The 24,129-nt window shown below is 39.5% G+C and overlaps 1 protein-coding gene across 4 annotated transcripts in view; it reads left to right on the top strand.

The window, feature by feature from the left end:
* MLLT3 (MLLT3 super elongation complex subunit) overlaps positions 1–23,540 on the top strand; it is a 388,749-nt gene extending 365,209 nt beyond the window's left edge. For all 4 annotated transcript variants that reach the window (XM_073666190.1, XM_073666179.1, XM_073666162.1 and 1 more), the window contains one exon: positions 22,125–23,540. In XM_073666190.1, the coding sequence (XP_073522291.1) occupies positions 22,125–22,256 (132 nt within the window). In that variant the 3' untranslated portion in view covers positions 22,257–23,540. The remainder of the gene's footprint in view (positions 1–22,124) is intronic.
* The last annotated feature ends 589 nt before the right edge of the window (positions 23,541–24,129 follow it).

Here is a 24,129-nt window from a genome sequence, read left to right as displayed (position 1 = left end):
TGAGAATTTTGAGGATGAAAGATCAATACACTAGGAGAAAGAAGCAGATTAAGAGGGACAACCTCTTTAATATGGCAGCTGACGACCCCATGTCCGGCTCTCAAGATAGCCATAAAATTGCCAGTTTTGTCTGGAGAAGATGCCATTGACTGATCATAAATGGTATTACATGATGGTTCTTTCTGCAGAGTGGGGTTCACTGCTTGCGCACAGCTTTCTCTTCTAACTCACATGGGACATATGAACAGGCGTTGTCCTGACGGAACAACCCTTTTAAGACTTACTCTGGTACCATAAAAACTGATATTAATGAAAAAAAGTGAAGAATATGGTGTAAGTTTTAAAAGATTTAAAGTTTACCTCCTTGATATTTTATTATTTTCACATTTTATTCCATCATTAGATCCCTGAAGCCCTAAAAAAACATCAGACAAAGGATATCAAATTTCTGTTTCCACAAGTTCTAGCTTACAGTTATTTTCTAATATCTACAGGTGTTTCATGTGGATTTAAGCTAAAAATATAAATCTTCAGCGTGGCGCTTAGTTCACTTAAGTTCTTTGATGGATAAGCTGGAGATGTACGGAATGCACAAAACTACCAGAAAGAAGTAGAAAAAAAAAAAACTACGTGCAATAACCTCGCCAGGTGCAGAAAAAAGCCCCTGGGGATGGAAGCAGAGATTGCTTGTTGACAGGAGCAGAGAAAATCCCTTCCCGTTGCCTGTAGACACAAGTTTATATGGTCATTCCAAAGTTACAGTCATTTAAAAGCAAATTAAACTAACGGCACATGTACACTTAATGATTTGTGCCGTGCTAAAAGATGGATTTACACAAAAAGAAAATATGTGTATTTTAACTGTTTACATTGTAAAACTCTTTAATGAGACTTCAATTTTCTTTTGCTTCAGGGAGATGATTTGTATGACAGAATAATGGAGATATTTTTCACTGTAGATTTTTTTTCCCCCATGGTAAACACCATCTGCAGTTTACGATAATTCTAAATTGTATTCTTAATGGATTGAAACAATTTTAAAGAGAAACGGTTTTATTTTTTTTTTTTTTTCATAAATCACTAGTACACATTAGTACTAATTTAAATAAGCAACTTTTAATATATCTTATCAGAGAAAATTTTTTCTCTCTCCTTCTGGACTGATTATTCTCAAAATCTTCAATAAAATGTGTCTTCGGTGAATACAGATATTCCCATTTCTGAGATAGGAGATGACAGTTGGTGCTCATAAAGTTCTTTGGAGAACTCTAACAGTTTCAGGAGAACTTGTAGCAAAATGTCTGTCTGCTTCTAGCTCTTTTTCTCCACTTCATAGAATGTTAAAAGCACCAACAGTCATCTCCTATCCTCTGCTTTGGGAAAAATCTGTATTTATTGAACGTAGATTTTACCCATGAATTGAGAGTGAAAGATCAGTCCAAGAAGAGAAATAAGCGGATTTCTCTGATGAGATAGATGATAAAGTTGCACATTTTCAAATGTACTCCTTAAATATTATGGAATTAAATTGCTTGATGGATAAGTAAATATTACATGGATGTTTGACTGATTAAAATAAACATTTTAGGAGATTGCATCTAATGTAAATTCTCTGTAGTAACAGTTCAGTTCGTATTTCATATCTCTGCACATTGTATATACATTCATGAAAGTTGTCTATATATAGATGTGTATATATAGTGACCAAAAGTTTTGCTTTTTTTTTTTTTTAAAGTGTGATTACTTCTGTCTGGTTGTTGTGATCATTTCCTTGGTGATGAATTGAAAGTGCATGAAGTTGTCATCATGCAAGACCTTAATTGTAACCAAAATGCTTTTGAATATATGTATGGTCATCTAATGAAAGAAAACTTACTGCCAAAAGTTTTGCATATACTATTTATTGACCACAACATAGAGAGTAATTCATTGTATACAATGCCATAACTTAGTATATGTACTGTAACCCACCGACGGGGCATTGAAGCCACTAGAGTATTCAAGACATCTGGAGAGATCTTGCTCCATTCCATTTGCAAATCTGCAAACAATTCATCTTTATTGCTATGGGTACAGACCCCAACTCGTCACCCTAACTCATCCCAAAGGCGCTCTATAGAGTGTAAATCAGGTGATTGGCTTGGCCATTGCAACAGGCAGACATTTTTCTTTGCTAACCATTTTTTGACCAAATTGGATGTGTGCTTAGGATCATTGTCTTGCTGGAATTTCCATCCCATGCCTACTTTGGTTTTACCATGTGGCAGCATTACATTCTCCAGTATATCCTTGTGCATGGTAGCATTCATATTTCCATCAATTCTATGCAGAGGGCCAATGGCAGATGCAGAAAAGCAGCCCCAAACCATGACATTGCCACCACCATGTTTCACTGTAGGTGTTTGGTACCTTACATCATTACTTTTTCCAACAGCGCGGTATATATAGTGCTTGCCATCACTACCAAACAGACTGAACTTGGATTCATCCCACCACAACACCTTAGACCAATCTGTCTCTTTTCATTGACTGTGTTCTTTGGCAAACTCAAGTTGGACCTTCCGGTTCTTTGCAGAGATGAAAGGCTTCTTGACTGGAACTCGTGCATTCAACCCTACTGCTCTTAGCCATCGCACCACAGTTTGACGACTCACTTTGACCCCATATTCTTCTTTCATTTCGTGCAAAATCGTACAGCACTTTTATGGACATCAGATACTGACTTTTTCTTAATAATGTGATCAACTCTGGAGGAAGTTTTCCGTGGTCGTCCACTTCTAGGTTTGTCAGCTGTTCCATAACCTTCTGTTTCTCTCTTTAATATACGTGACACTTGACTCTGAGAACAGTTGAATTTCATAGCTACCTCTTTTTGGCTTTTGCCTGACTTCATTCCCAGAATAATAATAAGCTTCCTGACATCTGGTGATAAATTTGGCTTTGTATTTGCCTTGTTTTAACCTAAAAACACACACATAAAAAAATTAGGCAAAATTCGACTACCCATGATGACAAATTATGCACAATATTTGGCCCAGCAAATGTTGAAAATAATACACAAAGAGATAAAACAATGTCAAAAACCATTTTCTTCCTTATAGCTGACAATCATTTGCTTCCAGATTACTAAAATCACCAGGGAAATGTCATCACAACAACCAGATAGAAGTAATCACACTTTAAAAAAAAATGCTAAACTTTTGGTCGCTACTGTAGAAGATTAATGTATAGTGTGTACAGTATTGTGAAAAAGTTATAGACAGGCGTGGAAATAGTTCCATAAAGAAAGAATGCTTTCAAAGATGAAAGTGTTAATTTATTTTTATCAGTTAACAAAATACAAAGTAAATGCATAAAAGAGAAATCTAAACCAAATCCATATTTGTTGTCACCACTCTTTGACTTCAGGACAGCACCATTTCTTCTAGGTACACTTACACAGTCGGGGATTTTGTAGGATTATAGTCAGGTGTATGAGTAACTAATTACAGCCAAAATTTTCAGACCAGTCTAGGGTTTCACAATATGCTGGACAATGTTAAGGACCACACACAGTGGATGGCTATCGAAACTTCGTGCCACAGATGAAAGACTTTTAAAATCAGAAAATGTCCAACAGCACCATCAGCTCTAAACTGCGAGCAATTAGCTACACCAATCTACTGTTTGGAGAAGTCTAGCCAGCAGTGGTCTTCATGGAAAAATTGCAACCAGAAATCCATGTCTTTTGACATGTAAACAAGGCCAAGCGACTCAATTAATCACAAAATCATACTTATGAGTCAAACTTTGAAATATTTGGCTGAAACAGATGGAAGTTTGTTCAACCACGTTGGAAGTCGGTACAAGAGTGTCTGCAGTAAACCGTAAAGCATGGCAAAGGTTCCTTGCAAGTTTGTGCCGGACTTTCATCAAATGGAGTTGGAGATTTGATTAATGGTCAAATATTAATGATGGTATCTACAATGGTGAGGAATATGTTTTGAAGAAAGGGAAGGACTGGAGTAACCATAAACCACCAAAAATTTGTAATAAAATATAGAAGTTTTTATTTAAACAATCATATTTAAAAACAATCATACAGTAAGTATCAATGTATCATAAATAAGGAGAACACATAGACCCACTGAGTCAATCCATATACAGTGTAACCACAAAGTGCATGAAATACACTGGATCTATATGCCCAAACACCATGAAGTATATCAGGTCAGATGACCACAGATAGGGGAAGGCAGAGAGTCAGTGTATGAAAAAAGTATGCTTACCCATAGTGGGGAGAAGAGAGGCCAGATGGAGTCCAGTCAGCACTACCCCGACTCTCGTTTCGCAGTCAGCTTTCTCAAGGGGAGGTGTCAGATGTCAGTGCCCTGTTCGCCATTTTATGCTATGTCCACAGGGGCCAAATCTATAGCTGCGCATGAGCGTTGCCATCTCCACCACATTGTTGCTGCCGCCCGCCGCCATCAAAGCGAGGCACGCGTGCAGGGCAAACAGCCCAGTGACGTCACATGCGCGCGTCGCTGAATAGATGACCGGGCAGGTAAATACAATGTGTTTGTGTGGATTTCCTCCAGGTACACATACAGTACAGTGGGGAAAATAAGTGTTTGATACACTGCCGATTTTGCAAGTTTTCCCCCCTACAAAGAATGGAGAGGTCTATAATCTTTATCGTAGGTACACTTCAACTGTGAAAGACAGAATCTAAAAAAAAAAAAAATTTTTACAAATTGTATTTGCATTTTTTGCTTGAAATAAGTATTTGATCACACCTACCAACCAGCAAGAATTCTGACTCTCATAGACCTGTTTTTTTTTTTGTTTTGTTTTTTTAAGAAGCCCTCCTACTCTGCACTCATTACCTGTATTAATTGCACCTGTTTGAACTCGTTACCTGTATAAAAGACACCTGTTCACACACTCAATGAATCACTCTCCAACCTCTCCACCATGGCCAAGACCAAAGAGCGGTCTAAGGACACCAGGGGCAAATTTGTAGACCTGCACAAGTCCGGGATGGGCTACAGCACAATAGGCAAGCAGCTGTTTGAGAAGGCAACAACTGTTGTCACAATTATTAGAAAATAGAAGAAACACAAGATGACTGTCAATCTTCCTCAGTCTGGGGCTTCATGCAAGATATCGCCTCGTGGGGTAAGGATGATTCTGAGAAAGGTCACGAATCAGCCCAGAACTAAACGGCAGGACCTGCTCAATGCCCTGAAGAGAGCTGGGACTACAGTTTCAAATATTACGGTTAGTAACACACTACGCCGTCATGGATTAATATCCTGCAGGGCACCCAAGGTCCCCCTGCTCACGCCAGCACATGTCCAGGCCTGTTTGAAGTTCACCAATGACTATCTGTATGATCCACAGGAGGCATGGGAGAAGGTTATGTGGTTAGATGAGACCAAAATAGAACTTTTTGGTATCAACTTCACTCGCTGTGTTTGGAGGAAGAAGGATGCGTACAACCCCAAGAACACCGTCTCAACCGTGAAGCATGGTGGGGGGAACATCATATTTTGGGGGTGCTTTTCTGGAAAGGGGACAGGACGACTGCACCTTATTGAAGGGAGGATGGATGGGGTCATGTATCACAAGATTTTGGCCAGCAATCTCCTTCTCTCTGTAAGAGCATTGAAGATGGGTTGTGGCAGGGTCTTCCATCATGACAATGAACCAAAACACACAGACAGGGCACCTAATGAGTGGCTCCGTAAGAAGCATTTCAAGGTCCTGGAGTGGCCTAGCCAGTCTCCAGACCTGAACCCAATAAAAAATCTTTGGAGGGAGCTGAAACTCAATGTTGCTCAGCGACAGCTCTGAAACCTGAAAGATCTGGAGAAGATCTGTATGGAGGAGTGGGCCAAAATCCCTGCTGCAGTGTGTGCAAACTTGGTCAATAACTACAGGAAACGTCTGACCTCTGTAATTGCCAACACAGGTTTCTGAACCAAATATTAAGTTCTGTTTTTCCATTGTTTCAAATACTTATTTCATGCAATAAAATGCAAATTATGTAAAAATCATGCAATGTGATTTTTTTGGGGGGGATTTTGTTTTTAGATTCTGTCTCTCACAGTTGAAGTGTACCTACGATAAAAATTACAGACCTCTCCATTCTTTGTAGGGGGGAAAACTTGGAAAAAATCAGCAGTATATCAAATACTTACCGTATATTCCGGCGTATAAGACGACTTTTGAAGACTGAAAAATCTTCTGTCTAGTCTGGGGTCGTCTTATACGCCGGTAATGCTTTTGAACTTTCAGAAATTGACATGCGGGGATACTCTGGGGGTGTTAATAAGCTGCCGTGGCCGTATCCCTGCCATGTCGGAGTTAATATAAGGTGGAGGGAGTTAAAATACGGCGGCGGTAGGTCCAGACAGTCAGCGCTTCTGTGCTGAAACTGACACATCGCTGCGTATTCCCAGCTCCGGACACAGCGCAGGGCTTCTGTGCCGACAGCTTTCACTTGTCACAGAAGCGCTGCGCTGTGTCCGGAGCAGGGAAGTTCGCATCGCTTCTGTGACAATATATGAAAAGCCGGCAATTCAGCAGCGGCATAAGCCGGCACCCGACAATTTAGAATAGAAAGAATAGAGCATCACACATAGATTAGATAGATAGAAACATGTCAGTCACATATATATGAAGTACAGTGACAGTATTGCTTACTGTACTTGTCATTTAGTGTAAAGGATTTATTAAAACAAATATTAGTGTTTTCATGCACTGTCTCTTTAAAAAAGCCGGCCGGCAATTCAGCATCTGTACCCGACAATTTATAACAGAAAGATAGAGCATCACACATAGATTAGATAGATAGAAACATGTCAGTCACATATGTATGAAGTACAGTGACAGTGCTGGTTACTGTACTTGTCATCTAGTGTTAAAATAACGGATTTATTTAAAAAAAAATTGGCGTGGGGTTCCCCTTAATTTTAGTCTCTAGCGGAGGTTAAGCAGACGGCTGGGGCAGATGTTTGAAGCCTGGGAAGGGGGTAATACCCACGGAGCTTCCCAGGCTACTAATATCAGCCCCCAGCTGAATACATAGCCTTTACTAGCTATTAAAATGGGGGACCCCCCAAAAAAAATGACGTGGGGTCCCCCCTAATTTAATAGCTAGCAAAGGCTAGGCAGACAGCTGGGGGCTGATATTAATAGCCCAGGAAGGGAGCCATGAATATTGGCCCCCTCCCAGGCTAGAAACACCAGCCGTCAGCCGCCCCAGAAATGGCGCATTCATAGGATGCGCCAATTCTGGCACTTAGCCTCGCTCTTCCACGCTGCCCTGGTGCGGTGGCAGGGGGTAATAGGGCTGGGGTTGATGTCAGCTTATAATGCCAGCTGACATCAAGCCCAGGTTAGTAATGGAGAGGCGTCTATAAGACACCCCCATTACTAACCCCATAGTCAAAGTTAAAAGAAAACACAAACACCCAGAATAAAGTCCTTTAATTGAAATAAACACACAATTCTTTATTGTTCTAAATTAAACCATACTTACCATCACGCCCATTCCAGCTGAAGCCAACGATCTCCTGCAATAAAAGTAAAATAATAAAGCAACCTCATCCTTACCTTTCCATGGTTCCCAGGACAGCTTCAGCTCTGCTACATCGAGATGACAGGCTGGACCGCAGCAGAACGCTGCCATCCAGCCTGTCATCCCGCAGACACTGAGAAGCGCAGGCATGCTTGCGCTCCTCAGTGTCTCGCTGTGACGGCATCCAGATGAGCCGACAATGAACTCAGCTCACCTCCTGGACGTCCGTCACTGACAGCGTGGGAAACTTCTACTGCGCATGCGGGGAGCAGGAGAATTTTCCCACGCTGTCAGTGACGTGCATGAGGTGAGCCGAGTTCATTGGACATGATCTCGGCTCATCTGGATGTCGTCACAGTCAGACACTGAGGAGCACAAGCATGCCTGCGCTTCTCAGTGTCTGCCGCATGGCAAGCTGAACGGCAGCGTTCTGCTGCGGTGCAGCCTGTCATGTGAATGTAGCAGAGCTGGACCGGTCCTGGGAACCATGGAGAGGTAAGGATGAGGTTGCTTTATTATTTTACTTTTATTGCAGGAGATCGTTGGCTTCAGCTGGAATGGGCGTGATGGTAAGTATGGTTTAATTTAGAACAATAAAGGATTGTGTCTTTATTTCAATTAAAGGACTTTATTCTGGGTGTTTGTGTTTTTTTTAATTACTTTACTAGAAATTCATGGCGGTCATGTCTAATATTGGCGTGACCCCATGAATTTCGGGCTTAGGGCCAGCTGATAATGCCAAGCTGGCCTTAACCCCTTTATTACCCAGTGAGCCACCGCACCAGGGCCCTGGATGAGTTGGGTACAGCGCCAGAAGATGGCGCTTCTATGAACGCGCCATTTTCCGGGGTGGCTGCGGACTGCAATTTGCAGCGGGGGGGGGCCAGAAAGCTTGGGCCTCCCTGCGCTGCAGATTCCAGCCCCCAGCTGCCTAGTTGTACCTGGCTGGACACAAAAATAGGGCGAAGCCCCACGTCTTTTTTTTTTTAATTATTTCATGAAATAATTAAAAAAAAAAGGGCTTCCCTATATTGTTGTGTCCGGCCAGGTACAAATAGGCAGCTGGTGGTTGGGGGCAGCCCGTTCCTGCCTGCTGTACCTGGCTGGACACAAAAATATGGCGAAGCCCACGTCAACATTTTTGGGACAAATTAATTACAAAATTAATAATAATTTAGGGACTGCATCTTTATTAACCCCTCAATTGTCATTTAGTGTTAAAATAAAGGATTTTTTAAAAAGAAAATTGGCGTGGGATCCACCATCATTATAGTCTCTAGCGGAGGTTAAGCAGACGGCTGGGGCAGATGTTTGAAGCCTGGGAAGGGGGTAATACCCACGGAGCTTCCCAGGCTACTAATATCAGCCCCCAGCTGAATACCTAGCCTTTACTAGCTATTAGAATGGGGGACCCCCCCAAAAAATGACGTGGGGTCCCCCCTATTTTAATATGTTTGAGTGACAGTTTTCCTGCTATATACCTGCATGTCATAAGAATTTAAATTAAAAAAGGACCATGTTAAATTCAAATCTGTTTTTTTTTTAATTTTTACCGGTGTTTGGTATGCGTTGGAAAAGGGGTAGTCTTATACGGTGAATATATCCTAAACTCTATATTTTAACAGGAAAGTAGGGGGGTCGTCTTATACACCAGGTCGTCTTATACGCCGGAATATACTGTATTTTCCCCACTGTACATGGAGATTTCCTCCGGATTCTCCAGTTTCCTCCCACACTCCAAAGACATACTGATAGGGAATATAGATTGTGGGCCCCAATGGGGACAGCGATCATACTGTCTATAGTGCTGCGTAATATGATGGCCCTATACAAACAAGCATAATGATAAACTATTTGAGTGATTAGCTAGCCTTTTGTGACATCGCGCTGCCTTTACAAATGTACCATCATGTCCTAAGTTGCTCAGACAATTATGACTGTGAGCTAGAAGGAATTTGGCAGTGCTCCTTTGAAGAGAAGCTTTGAAAAACAACATTTTACTGCATGGCTTATGCTGTTCCAGTCACTTCCCATTGTAGCACACACAAAATCTCAGCAAGTCAGTGAGAGCGCTCTAGTAGCAATTGTCTACTCCATGCCCTTCTTGAAGTTAGAAAGACCGTAGGAAAATTATCTTTATTGGTACTCTTTCTGTAAGGCTCATGAAAATACTCGCCCATCTATTGAGTTGATAAAGTCCATTGTTGTTGTTGTTGTTGTTGTTATACACAAATACCATTGAAGATTTCGGCTTGCAATATTGGGGTGAACAGCCTGAGCCAATTTTAGCTTTTTTGCTGTCTCAGGCAAAAATTTTAAATGATACCTGTACCACTCTCCCAACAGAACAAAAAACAAATTTTCCTTCTCTATCTTAAATATATAACACCAGGAAATAAACCACACATTAGTAACTAAATCTCATACATAAAAGTATTCCAGCAGTGAAAATAAAGCACATACACAATTATATGCCACATACATAAATATATAACAGCTGTGAAATAATGAAGAACTTCCACAACTTTTTATTCCCTAAATCTGTTTACATGTATATGTAATGTAGTGTAAGTGTGTTGATATAATCACCAGTCAACATCTTCCCTGGTTTCCAGCGCTGCTCCGGTCCTTTTCTCACTCATGTGACTGAATTTCCAACTTGCTGGATCACACTGGGGTATACGGGTAATCTGGAAGTCGCTTTTACAATGTACGTCTATGGATCGTCAGAGCAAGGCATGCATAGGATTAGACTGTAAAAGCTGCTTATGGCTCACACACAAACCCCAGCGTAAGGTGGCAACTAACGTGAGTAGAGGACCAGAGCGGGGTTGGAAACTGGGGAAGATGGCGATCGGTGAGTATACTTACACTAGATTACATGTACCGTACACAGACAGGTTTAGGAAATAAAAAGGTTCGTGGGAATGATTCCCTAGCAATAAATAAATATATATTAAAGAGTGTGAGATTATCTATCTATTCATCATCAGCAGTAAGCTGCATATATAAATATTTTGATATAATAAACTGCATATATAATAAATCGCATGCATAAATATATGCCAGCAGTTAATTAACCACATGTATGCAATGTAAGTATAGCTTGTACATGGCATCATTCAATATTCTACAACTACATATTTTAAAATTGTTTTACAGGAATAATTTTTTTAACTTTATTTTTTTAAATTAAACTCTAGTGTTGCCAATCTTCCCCCGCTCCAGCAATGACTCTCCACCGCTGCTCCAGTCTTTGTTGAAGAGCTACAATGGTGACTGCACATCTAAGATGTGACCACTGAGCTCCGTGATTGTCTGCAGCAGTCACATCTGCTGGAGCAGCGATAATGGAGTTTTGGAGCAGGGGAAGGTGAGTAACAGGAGTTTATTATTTTATCTAGTGCAAGCACATCTGACATACTGGACAATAAAAGCTTATGGTATAAACACATACATTCATCAAAACGATTACGACAGAATTGTGGCAGAAATCCCTTTGAAATAGTAGCAACTCTAGGGGACACAGAATGTTGCTAAATGTCATGTAGATTTTGGCATGGAGTTCGCATTAAAATCTGTGGAAAATCGAATACATGTGGAAATAGCCACATGCTGTGGACCTATATGTGAACAGTGCCTGGACTTGCGGTAACTTAGGAATGCTTATATCCCCAGACCCTTGACTTGGGTACAGACATCACACCTCAGTTGGAATTAATCTTGTGTCCTTTAGGCCACAAATATTGTGTGAACAGATAGGGGCGGTTTGACCATTGTGTTCTGTGTTTTATTTTTGTTATAGGGGAGGGGGTGGTACACATGTCAAGAGTGGCCCTAAAGCTCTTTAATGCAAAGGAGAGCCTTTGACTACTTTCACACTGTGTTTTGCAATGTTCTTCAAAGACGTATGTTAGGAGTATTATCTGCACTATACCTCCTGTGGATGTCACTATATAGGCATACAGTCATGGCTGAAAGTGTTGGCATCCTTGAAATTGTTCCAGAAAATGAGGTATTTCTCCCATTAAATTAATGCAATTGCACATGTTTTGTTATACATGTTTATTTCCTGCTAACTGTATGTTAACCATAGGCTCGCATATTTAATAAAAAGTATACAACTTATTTCCATTTTTAACTAGTTATATCTGGGATATTGGAGACAGTGCTATTCCATACAGCAGAAAAAGGTATCAACATACAGTATACTGGCAATTGGAGGGCAAAATCATACTTTATAGACATTGGTCGGTTGAATTGGACCCTTTGCATACATTTAATGTATGCGCTAAGAGCTCTTCCAACACATACAGCAAACACTACAATGTGACCGAGAAGAGCAGAGTGCAGCCTAGGGGTGAATTCACCAGAAACCAAAAGAGGAAGGGGAGCACAATGAATAATAGGACTACCAGGTGCAGCCTAGGTACCAAAAAGAACTTCTTGAAAACATTCAAAGAGAAAGAACACATAGGGTTAAGTATGAGTTGACATGTTCATTTTAATACTGTCCATGCTTGGACCCCAATAGCCAGCCCTTCATTCATTAATTTCCTGACCATGCTTGATGGCTCTTTACAAAGCCTGACTGTTCTGACTGTTAGAGGAGAGGGATCAGCTTCTCGGCGTCTGACTCCAGGCAGGGGGAGTCCTTCTACTCTGTGTCAGGATAATGTCGCACTCCAAAAAGGAACCAGAGGGCACACTGCGAGACTGATGGCAAAGGAAGCACTGAAACTAGGAAAATATTAGAGGGACACCCCGGAATCTTGCCCTGTGCAGCCGTGAGCTCCCTGACTTCCTTAGGCAAATTCTTTCACTCCATGTGGCAAACACTAGTCCTGCCCTGTAATACAGACACAAAGGGAAACCGACAAGAGTAAAAAAAAAAACCTCAACCACTCTCAGCGCACCCAGACTGAGTGGTATATGAAGAACGAGGCAAGCCAAAAGGGGGAAATATGGAGAAGGAAGACACCAGACAAACTTTCAAATAGCAATCTCCGGGAAACTACTCCTAAACTACTTCTCTTTCCATGGCTCACAGCTCCAAACCAATTCCAAGGTATAGCAAGCAATCACTGGCAACTACTGCAGCTAAGAGGTGAGTACTTATACCAGAAGGGAGTGGAGAAAATCAGAACAGCTGAGATTACTCAGGACAGAAGGCTTAAGGAGACAAGCAGGAGTGTTTAACCTTTGCAACCAACGAAAAAGATAAATCTGCATAGCTAACTGGAAAGCAAAGCAGATACAACCAGTGCAGTCGTGCATGTTACAAACGCCGAGCTCTTCTGACCCCTAAAGTAGAGGAAACCACTCTGTCGCGGTATCCCTGTGACAGACTGCTCCTGACTGTAGCCAGGGAGTGTTGAGTGGTATGTTTTATGCTCCCACTGCAGGATGATTGATTGTAGCGCTACAGTGCTGGCTGGCTAGAGTGATGAGCAGGGGGATTGTACCCCCCAAAGAGATATATTCAGACCACTGTCTGAGGCAAGATGTGGCCCAGCTGTCAGCTCTACCTATCAATCTGTCTAGTTCAGTATTGTGAGACCTAAGACTCACATTTGTTAATTTCTTTAAATTTGAAGAAAAAAAATATTGTATTTTGCAATAATCTCCAAGAGGAAAAGTATCAAGTGCTGAAAATGTAATGGGCAGTATAAGATTGATACCTGTAAACGTAATGACTGGTGATTAGGGTATAAATTATTTGTGAAAGCATCAAATTTTCCGCCTGAATGACTCCGTGCCATAGCTATGCAAAGCCAGATCACATTTTCTGCTACTTCTCTTTTCTAGTACTCTCCTACGATACAGGAAGGATGAAAAAGAAAAATGTTTTGAGTGTTTCTGGAGCATGTGGGACCCATTTATAAAACATATGGCTGTCATTTCCTCATGATTTAGCAGTCAGTTTGGAATTGTGGCCAAATTTGTTGCTAATATGCACCAAATGATACATCCTAAGAAACCTTATCAGCAGGGCTAGGTTAGGTCTGACCATTGTTACAATGGCTTTGTGCCAATGGAGAATGGACCTAGGCATTTCAGACCATTATTGCTAAAATCTGAGGCTCTAGGGTTTCGATTTTATTTTATATGGATCTGTTCTTTCATTTACAGTCATGGCCAAAAGTATTGAGAATGAGACAAATAGTAATTTTTCCAAAGTTTACTGCTTCATTTTTTGTAATGGCAATTTGCATATACTCCTGAATGTCAAAGAGTGATCAGCTTAACAGCAATTACTGTACTTGCAAAGTCAACATTTGCCCAGAAAATTAACTTTAACCCCCAAAACACATTTCAACATCATTGCAGTCCTGCCTTAAAAGGAGCAGCTAACATCATTTTAGTGATTGATCCATTAACACCGGTGTGGGTGTTGATGAGGACAGGGCTGGCGATCAATCAGTCATGATTAAGTAAGAATGACATCACTGGACACTTTAAAAGGAGGCTGGTTCTTGGTATCATTGTTTCTCTTCAGTTAACCATGGTTATCTCTAAAGAAACACGTGCAGCCATCATTGCACTGCACAAAAATGGCCTAACAGGGAAGAGTATCACAGCTACAAAGATTGCACCTCAGTCAACAATCTATCGCATCATCAAGAACTTCAAGGAGAGAGCTTCCATTGTTGTCAAAAAGGCTCCAGGGCGCCCAAGAAAGACCAGCAAGCGCCAGGACCGTATCTTAAAACTGTTTCAGCTGCGGGATCGGACTACCAGCGGTGCCGAGCTTGCTCAGGAATGGCAGCAGGCTGGTGTGAGTGCTTCTGCACGCACTGTGAGGCGGAGACTCTTTGAGCAAGGGCTGGTTTCAAGGAGGGCAGCAAAGAAGCCACTTCTCTCCAGGAAAAACATCAGGGATCAACTGATATTCTGCAAAAGGTACAGGGAGTGGACTGCTGAGGACTGGGGCAAAGTAATTTTCTCTGATGAATCCCCTTTTCGATTGTTTGGGACATCTGGAAAACAGCTTATTCGGAGAAGAAGAGGTGAGCGCTACCACCAGTCTTGTCTCATGCCAACTGTAAAGCATCCTGAAACCATTCATGTATGGGGTTGCTTCTCAGCCAAGGGAATCGGCTCACTCACAGTCTTGCCTAAAAACACAGCCATGAATAAAGAATGGTACCAGAATGTCCTCCAAGAGCAACTTCTCCCAACCGTCTAAGAGCAGTTTGGCGCCCAACAATGCCTTTTCCAGCATGATGGAGCACCTTGCCATAAAGCAAAGGTGATAACTAAATGGCTCATGGAACAAAACATAGAGATTTTGGGTCCATGGCCTGGAAACTCCCCAGATCTTAATCCCATTGAGAACTTGTGGTCAATCATCAAGAGACGGGTGGACAAACAAAAACCAACAAATTCTGGCAAAATGCAAGCATTGATTATGCAAGAATGGACTGCTATCAGTCAGGATTTGGTCCAAAAGTTGATTGAGAGCATGCCAGGGAGAATTACAGAGGTCTTGAAGAAGAAGGGGCAACACTGCAAATATTGACTTGCTGCATTAACTCATTCTAACTGTCAATATAACCTATTGGTACTCATAATTTGATTGCAATTATATTTCTGTATGTGATATAAACATCAGACAAACACTAATAAAAACCAGAAGCCAGCAGATCATGTGAAAATATAATTTTGGTGTCATTCTCAAAACTTTTGGCCATGACTGTACAGTGCTGTAAATAATTGTAACAAAAAATAACTAGTTACTTAGGTGCCAGATTTCTTTTATGTATGCTTCTTGGGTGAAGTAGGCTACACAAATTATTCAGTGAAAAAAAAAAAAATCTCTGTTGTGTTTTTTTGTTTGTTTGTTTTTTTAAGTTCTTCATTTTTTTTTTTTAATTTATGGTAGTAACATTGAAACTTAACCCAATGTAATGACCTTAACCCTTTTCCTGCCATAGACCAGTCTTGTACATCCTGGCCATCAAGGGTGAATGAGATATGTTCTAACTGCAAGATCCTCTAATTTAAACTGCGAGAAATAGCCTTAAGGCTGTGTGCCCACGATGCGGATTTAATGCGTTTCCACGGCTGCATTTCCGCCGCGAAAACGCATTAAAAATGCATGTTAAGTTGTCTGCCATGCGGAAAAATCCACAACACTACCATTAATTTTGCGGAATCTCGGCGAAATTGCCGCCATTGACTTGCATTGAACCGCATAACATCTGCATGCATACCAGTATGCATGCGGATGTTATGCGATTCAATGCGCGGATGGTACCCGGGTCTGGAGAAGAGGAGACTCTCCTCCAGACCCGGCTGCCATAGTACCTGTAGTTAAAAAAGAATAAAATAAAATAAAAAACATTATACTCACCTTCTGATGGTCCCCTGTCTGCTCCCAGCGGCGCTGCTGGCTCTTCGACTGCTCACGGTGGTGTAAAAGGACCTTTTATAATACATTATAACCTAATATACGGTAATACTAATAACTTTGTATTTAAAGCACCTATATGGAGAGTCCTGTATTTTCATGGCAACAGATCATAACAAACAACATGTAGTATGATCAAGCAGTAATAACGCCATCCATTGGTCGGTCACCAAATTCTTGCTAATCTGCATAATGTGTGTTAGTGAACTGATTAAAGCACACCAAAACACTGAGACATGTCGGAGCAAAATCGGAGTCATGGGTCAGCAATACAAGTCTTTGGGTCTGGGTGCCATTTGTGTACTGTCCGTTTTTCACAAACTATTTGATAGAAGCTTGAGAAACCTCCATTTTTTTTTTATACAACTAAAATTGATGAAACTCTGATGGTAAAAACGAATACACTGATGAAAATCTGATCCAAAACATTGATGAAACTTGGACCTCTTTCTTTTTTTTTTTTTTTTTTCATGCCTTAATTGGCCCTTATTTTGGACTGTTATTACCGTCATTTAATTGTTGTTAATTATATAAATAATAAAAAGTGTTATACATACACAGTGGCTATTCAACCTCTTTGCTTTTTACCTATTTTGTTACCTAACAACCAGTCAATGCAAGCAATTAATTACACATACATTGTATATCCACTGAAATTATGAAACCTAAAATTGATACACAACCGAAGAATTTACAATAAATATCAATTTTATTGAAATACATAAAATTAAAAGCAGTATGGAAAATATCCACAAGTGGAATAAAATGCAGGGGGTGAAGGTCGTATTATAGGGTTAAACAGACAAAAATGAATAAATATTATAGTTGATGCACTTTTCAAAGACCTTTTTTTTTTTTTTTAAATATCATGTAATATAATGTAATATAAATGAGATGGACAGGAGTGTCCTCCAAAAATGATGGAGACAATTATGAATATTGTAGGGAGTATTAACAACTGTCTAGATCAAATGTATTAGTGCCATTACAATAAATGGTATTTAGTGCATCATGAGTTAATATAGTCAGCCAATTCCTAATGCTCAATAAATACATTTACATACATGAATACAGTATGCATGAATATTAAATAAAGAAAAACCTCATTGATCCTCATATGTATAGAAAGTATAAATGGCTCATATGTCCAATAAAGTGACAGTGCTAAATTAATCCTAAGACTACATAATAGATAAATGTACATATATATGTAAAAAAAAATGTGCAAAGTTGAATGTATTGCATCAGGGCAAATCAGACTATGTTTTTGCACTGGCACTTTAATACAATCAAATAGCAGACCAATAAATACAAACCCCACACACGCACACTGCAGCTACTCAATGAGCGTTTTGCCTGAGCTTTGACGAGGGAATGAAGTAGTGAGTGTGCACAAGTATTTATACCGTAGATGGCCAATTGTATAGCGCGATTGATTGATTAAAACCGACAGTGACAACTGATGTCAGCATGTGAGTATACCATGCATGGAACCGCCGTCGTCCGGTCCGGGAGACGCGTCTCCATGGAGCACATCACCTGGGCCGAAATGACGGCGGCATGTGGTCCAGATTGGAACGCAGGAAGGTGCTAGTGGAGCGTTATACCCTGGAACGTAAGGGCCGTGACAGAGGGGATGTGAGGCAGTGCTATTCTTTTTATATGAAGATTGAATTGTAATATTTGATCCCAAGTGAATAGAAAATATGCATCTGTGATAAACATGAGTTAGAATAAGAATAATTATGTATAAATATACAAATATGTGGACTAATAGTGTATAATAAAATCAATTCGTGAGAAAATGATACATATAACTATAAAATATTATAGATAGCTTAATGTTAAATAGACAATGAATTATCAAATAGTATTACATAAATCATGCATAGTATAAAATTAACTCTACAATAATTCACAAATTTACTATGATATATCAATATGAGAAGGAGTAGATTGCATAATATATTGGTCTCTCCGCGGTCTTGAAGTATTCATCATAGGCAAAATATCTAAAACAAAGAACAAAAGAGAATGAAAATTAGAATAAAAATACCTAAAACTATAGAAAACGTAGCAGTTGATCAGAAAATCACTTATAGTAATTATAAAATGGGGACAAAGCTACGTGTTTCATTAAGGCCTTTGGGTGACATGGAATCCAAGGTGGTGATCCATCTGACCTCCTTTTGGGCCAGACATTTCTTCCGGTCACCACCTCGTATATCAATGCCTACTCTGTCAATCCCACTTACCTTTAATTGAGATGGGTCACAGTTGTGAAATATTTTAAAGTGACGAGATATGGTCTTCAATTCTGTGATGTCAGTAGTTTCTTCCGCTACTTTTATGTTTAAGACATGTTCTCTTGTTCTCCTGTGTAATTCACATGTTGTAGGCCCCACGTATGTTTTGTTGCATGGACATCTGGCACTATAGATCACAGTCGTATTGCAATTTATATTGTGGGTAATTTGATAAGTTTTTGATGAATTTGTGAAGGACTTTGTTGTTTCCATACTAAGGGAAGCTACAACACAACCCACATGAGTGGATCCACATTCAGGTCTCTTGGAGCCAAAAATGGTATTCTCTTTAGGTTTGTCAAGATTACTTTTTACTAAAATGTCCTTTAAATTACATGAACGCTGGTATGTAATTGCAGGATTTTTGGTGATACAAGTTGCAAAGGTATTGTCAAGTTTCAGAATATTCCAGTACTTATTTAGGACATTCCACATTTCCCCGTTTCTTGAATTATAGGTTGAGATGAATCTGACCACATCCACATCACTGTCTTTAGTTTTTTTTTTTCAGCTGATACAAGAGGTCTGATCTCTTTGAGAATTTGAATGCTGTTCTCCGTGTATCCTCTATTTAAAAATCTTTCTCTGAGGTTGTTGGCCTGTCGTTAGATCAGATAGAAAGACATCCCTCTCCTGCTGCCCCAGGGACAGGTTGGCATATGAGAGAGCTCAAGATGCCCCCATAGCTGTTCCCTGGAGCTGTAGGAAGAAGGACCCCTTGAATAGGAAGAAATTATGGGTCAATGCAAATCGAAGGAGTCCAAAGATAAGTTTAATCATCTCTTCGCATGTGTTAGACATTTCTAGAAAAAAATCTTGTTGATCTAATGCCATCTTCATGTTTTATTGAAGTATACAGCGGTTCAACATCACATGTTACCATTATTGTTTCAGCAGTCACCTGTATTCCATCAATGTTCTTAAGTATATCCGAGGGTCTTTCAGGTATGAAGGTAGCGTTTCTACCAAAGGTCTAAGAGTATAATCTATAAATCTGCAGATGGGTTCGCACATATTGTCAATACCTGAAGCAATGCATCTTCCTGGTGGGTTTTCCATGTTATTCTTCGGTTATAAATAGAATATTGCAATCCTTGGTTTTTTGTTGGAAACAATCTATTTTTGATTTAGTGTTGACTCCCATTGACACAGCATTAGAGAGGATCAATTGTAGTTGAGCCTGGTAACTGGATAAGGGATTGAATGTTAGTTTTTTGTATATCACAGGATCACCTAAATGACGTCTCGCCTCTTCCATAGATAAATGTGGGTCAAAGCACCACATTTTCACCCTTAATGGATGCTTTTATAATCACATCATCCATAATCTCTCATTCCTTGTAAAATTATCATAAGGCAGTGTTGTTGGAATATTCTTGAATTCTTCGCTTACAGGTTTTACGAATAATTCAATATTTGGATACAAGGATATAGAGGAAAAACGTTGGGACGAAGGTATAATAGATTTTGGTAACCTACCTTCACTTAGTTCATCCAATAGACTCTGCAAGACATTCACCGATTACTGTTCTTCTACAGTTAAGAATACATTATCCGTACGTTTATGAAATATTTTCTTAAAGATTAATTTTCGGGCGAGTGAATGTAGGTTTTTTAGGGCCATAAAATAGTCGAATCCGCATGTTGGTGAAAAGGTCAGACATCTGTTTAATACATCAATCTGTGATTGTGTGAGTATTTTATTAGGTAAATTAATTACTTTGGAGGTGGATTTGGAAATGCCACTTTCGTTGTAGTTTTCAACATTCAGGTTGAAAAGTTGTCCTAGTAGTGGACAACCCCTTTTAATAAAATACCATCAGTAGACCAAAGAGCTAAAACTTGTATTTTAGCCATGGGAAAAGTTCAAAGTCTTGATGTATTTCATAGAGATATGTTGTTTTCTTACTTGACTCTCATCCGTGATGCCACACGATATCTTCATGCAGAAAAGTGTAATTTGTCACCTAACTTAACAAGTTCAATGGCTTGTGCTGTGTTAGCGTCTTTTATTTATTCATTTATTTTAAATGGCAGGTTCTACCTAACATATCCTGCATCTTTGCACGTGTCTAGGTCCTGTGACCCTACTGATGGTTCAGAAAGCCACTCGAAAACACCCAGCTCGTCAGACAGGATTGCATGCAGAGTGGTGTACGAACTCAATAGAAAGTTTATGGGCCTGTGGTCAGAGTAGTTGTGCTCTTATACTTTAGATTGTGCCTGTATACCGCTCTGTGTGCGCGCAGGCAGATGAGCTGCGTGTAACAGAGTGGTCTTTGTTCTGAGACTCCCACAATCACTCAAAAGCTAATCTGAAGGATATATCATTAAAAAATGTAATGAAAGGCATGCTTTAAGTGTCAAGTTAAAGTTTTCAACCACAATTGTATATTGGCCAATACTACTCTTACTGGCTTTGAAAATGTGTGCATGACAGATCCTTGTAAACTGACAATGCATAACATTCAACACTTTGCTTATAAAGTGCCAATATAAGAGCGGGGTTGAAAGATGGTGTAGAATGGAGGATAATGTGCTATGTAAAAATGTATTTAATACTTTCAAACATCATAAATGTTCATTAATAGATATTTAATATGATATACAATATTTTAATTATGACAGTACACTTCTTTTTTCTTGAAAAACAAATAATTGTGCACATACATAGTTCTTTTCTTTGTCTTCAGTATGGAGTAAAACAATGCAACTTTAAACAGAAGAGTGAAACCGTATAACTAGCCATATTGACTAGTACAATTCCATGTGGAGACGTTGCAGTGAAGGTGCAGAATTACCCACACATCTGTGTGCGTTCGTTTTCTGCAAGATCAGAAGCTAACTAATCCAAAAGAAAATGAAACCTGATTTATGATGGTTGAAATTAATTTGTTTGCTAAGAAAAAGCCAAAGCTTGCCCAATGGCTTTTTTGCATAGTGCAGCCCTATTTCTTCAACATCATCTTTAGGGTAACAGCCTATTATTTTAAAAGGGTTCGTCTCATCATCACACATGGTTAAAACTGTAAAGTGCTTGCAATTTATTTTTTACTACAAATCCTTTCTTCTCAGAACTGGAGCGATTGTATGCTGCTCATTGTCTAGCTTATTGGCCACAGCTGCAGTCTACCGGTGGTGACCGGTTTGGTAGGCAAAGAGTGCAGCACTTACAAGCCTTTTTCAATACAACTTATAATCACTATTCTAAAGCTCTCTGAAACTGTTGACTCCTGATCCCAGCCAAATTCAGTGCCCTTCGCTCTTCTCATGCTACAGAAACAAAGCTGCCTGTGCTTGCAGCATCAAAAAGGGTACTGTTCTGACCAGCTTCACTACTATGCTGTTGATCTTGTCAATCATGCTGGAAAAGACAGTTTCCCAACAAGCATGGAAGTTGGAAAGCCGTGCCCTCCTACCGAAGATGAGACATGTAATGTAATATGGTGATGTAGCAGGATCTACTATTGCTCATTCGGAATGCATAGTCATCTGCTGAGGCTCCCATTGGGATGTCACGATAAATAGGGTGTGCCTCTGCAGTAGTAAACGAGCATTAGCCCTGATGGAAGCCAACCTAAAGGTGTCTCCCCCACCCCACCCTCCTGGGCTGAATCTCCAGCTGGGACACCCAAAGTTAGAATGGCTTCTTATCTACTGTATCTTGAGGTGTTACTTTGGGGTTTTTATAGTTGTTAATGCTTTTCCAGAAACATTACAGCTGATAATTGTAATGAACATTTATGTTAATTAGCAATAAGCATTTACGATGCACTATTAATTGAGCAAAGTAAATCTTTTGTCATGTAACTAATTTTTTTTTTCTTGTTGCATCTTACAGATAGTTAACCTCATTGAAGAAACTGGGCACTTCCACATCACAAACACAACATTTGACTTTGACCTTTGTTCCCTTGACAAAACCACAGTCCGTAAATTACAGAGTTACCTAGAAACTTCTGGGGCATCCTGAGGGTATTATTCGAACCTGCCTACATGGAGAATTACAAGACTGGAGTTAATGCAAAAACTGAACTGATTAGAAGTGTTCGGGATAAACTAACAAGATCTGGATCCTCTAAAGAACAACATGGAGAAAAAAAATACTCCCTGGAATGTTTTTCACTAGTCTTGTTTGTTATGCCCAGAATGGTATACTGCGAACCACATTTAAAGAAGGATCATCCTTCACACTGAATATACATTTTTTGGAGATTAAACCTGGAAAGCCTTGAAAAAAGACATGCACAACATTACTTCTTTCATGAACTGAGGTGTTCAGTATCGTGTGTTGCCATGTGACACACACACTTGAGCACACACACTGCCTTACTATGTGACTGATCTATTTATTACCGTGTATCTAGGTTCCAAACATCATTGTGGGAATGACACTACCAGATGCTAGTAGGTCCATTACGTACATCCTAAAATACATGCTCCATTATTTGAGCAAGACTACCGTCAGAGAATTAATGACTAATCACCAGAACATTGCTCCGCTCACACAGCAAATACTTGGTTTCTATTTTTACTGATTTAAGAAAAGCTCATCACAGGTAGACCCAGAGGTGGACCAAGCTCAACTTTAGCTTCATCCTTGCTTGATTCCATGACATCGTTGTAAGGATCTTCCTCAAATGCCCCAAATGTGTTATATGACTTGTAGCCTTACTGGATAAAATAGTTGGATGTCCTGATGAAAAAAAAAAAAGGATTTGGGCTGATCGGAGTCTTGCAATGTTTGTCCATCCAATTCATTGTGGTTGTGTCCTTCTCAATGTCTTCTCTATCATGTTAAAACTATTTCCCTATTTAAATCATATATATATATGTGCGGACTATATATATATACACGTGTATATTAGTCTACACTAAACACAGCTCTTCAAAAAGTGAAGGCAGTCTGTAGATTCCTTGTTGAAAAGGACCTTGCCCAATATACTATTGATGTAGAGATTTCTTTATTTGGGACTATTTATTACAAAATCTTCCCTGTCTTTGTCTGATAAATATTGCTTACCATGGACAAAATGGCATTTGATATTTAGGTTTTTTTTTTTTATGTTCACCGATTTTCTGGTCACTAATGTCAACTTTTTTTCTATTTGGAAATTAAATTTTTTTCCATAAAAATATACAGTAATTTGTATTGGGATCAATTTTTGAAGTGATGTCAGGATACCCATTGTATTGTTTACATATGTATCATGTCTTTATATTAAGGAAATATATAATTCTATATTTTTTCATTTTAGTCCCCACATTACTTGCCTCATTTGTCCCCAAATTATTTGCTTCGTTAATAAGCTTACTCTTTTCTTTCGTGGAAAGGCACTGGCTTCTGTTTCTGCTTCCTTTTGGAAGAAATAACGAATTGAACTCTTGGGATGTGCTGATAGGGCATTTATGAAACCTGTTGCTCAGGTTGTGATGAAGCAAAATCCCTTAGCAAATAGCCACAAGATCGGTTCAGTACATAACCATTCACAAACTCTACTTATCAATGCAGAATGTTGACTGGAACTTTTTTATTGTTGCGCATGTACTAAAACTTGAAAAGATTTCATTACCACCATCAGACGTACTGTTTTGTGCTATGAATGGCATTTTTTAGGCATTTTAGATTGTAATTTGGCTGCACATAGACTCTTTACCCTAAACCAAAATCTACATCTTCCCATTCCGACTGATACACTGCGGAAGAGGATTTTTGGACAAGGTTTAAAGTCACAATTACACTATTTGTACTATTTTATATTGCAATGTGTGACGTTTCTTATGTCAGGGTTTTCTAGAACATGGGCAGCAGACTAGCTCATTCTTTTCTAAAAAACTACTGTGTT

Source organism: Phyllobates terribilis, unplaced genomic scaffold, assembly GCF_046119375.1.
Source record: "Phyllobates terribilis strain yellow unplaced genomic scaffold, ASM4611937v1 Scaffold_1__5_contigs__length_1240528914, whole genome shotgun sequence".
Classification (NCBI taxonomy): domain Eukaryota; kingdom Metazoa; phylum Chordata; class Amphibia; order Anura; family Dendrobatidae; genus Phyllobates; species Phyllobates terribilis.
This window is presented reverse-complemented; position numbering and strand designations above follow the sequence as displayed.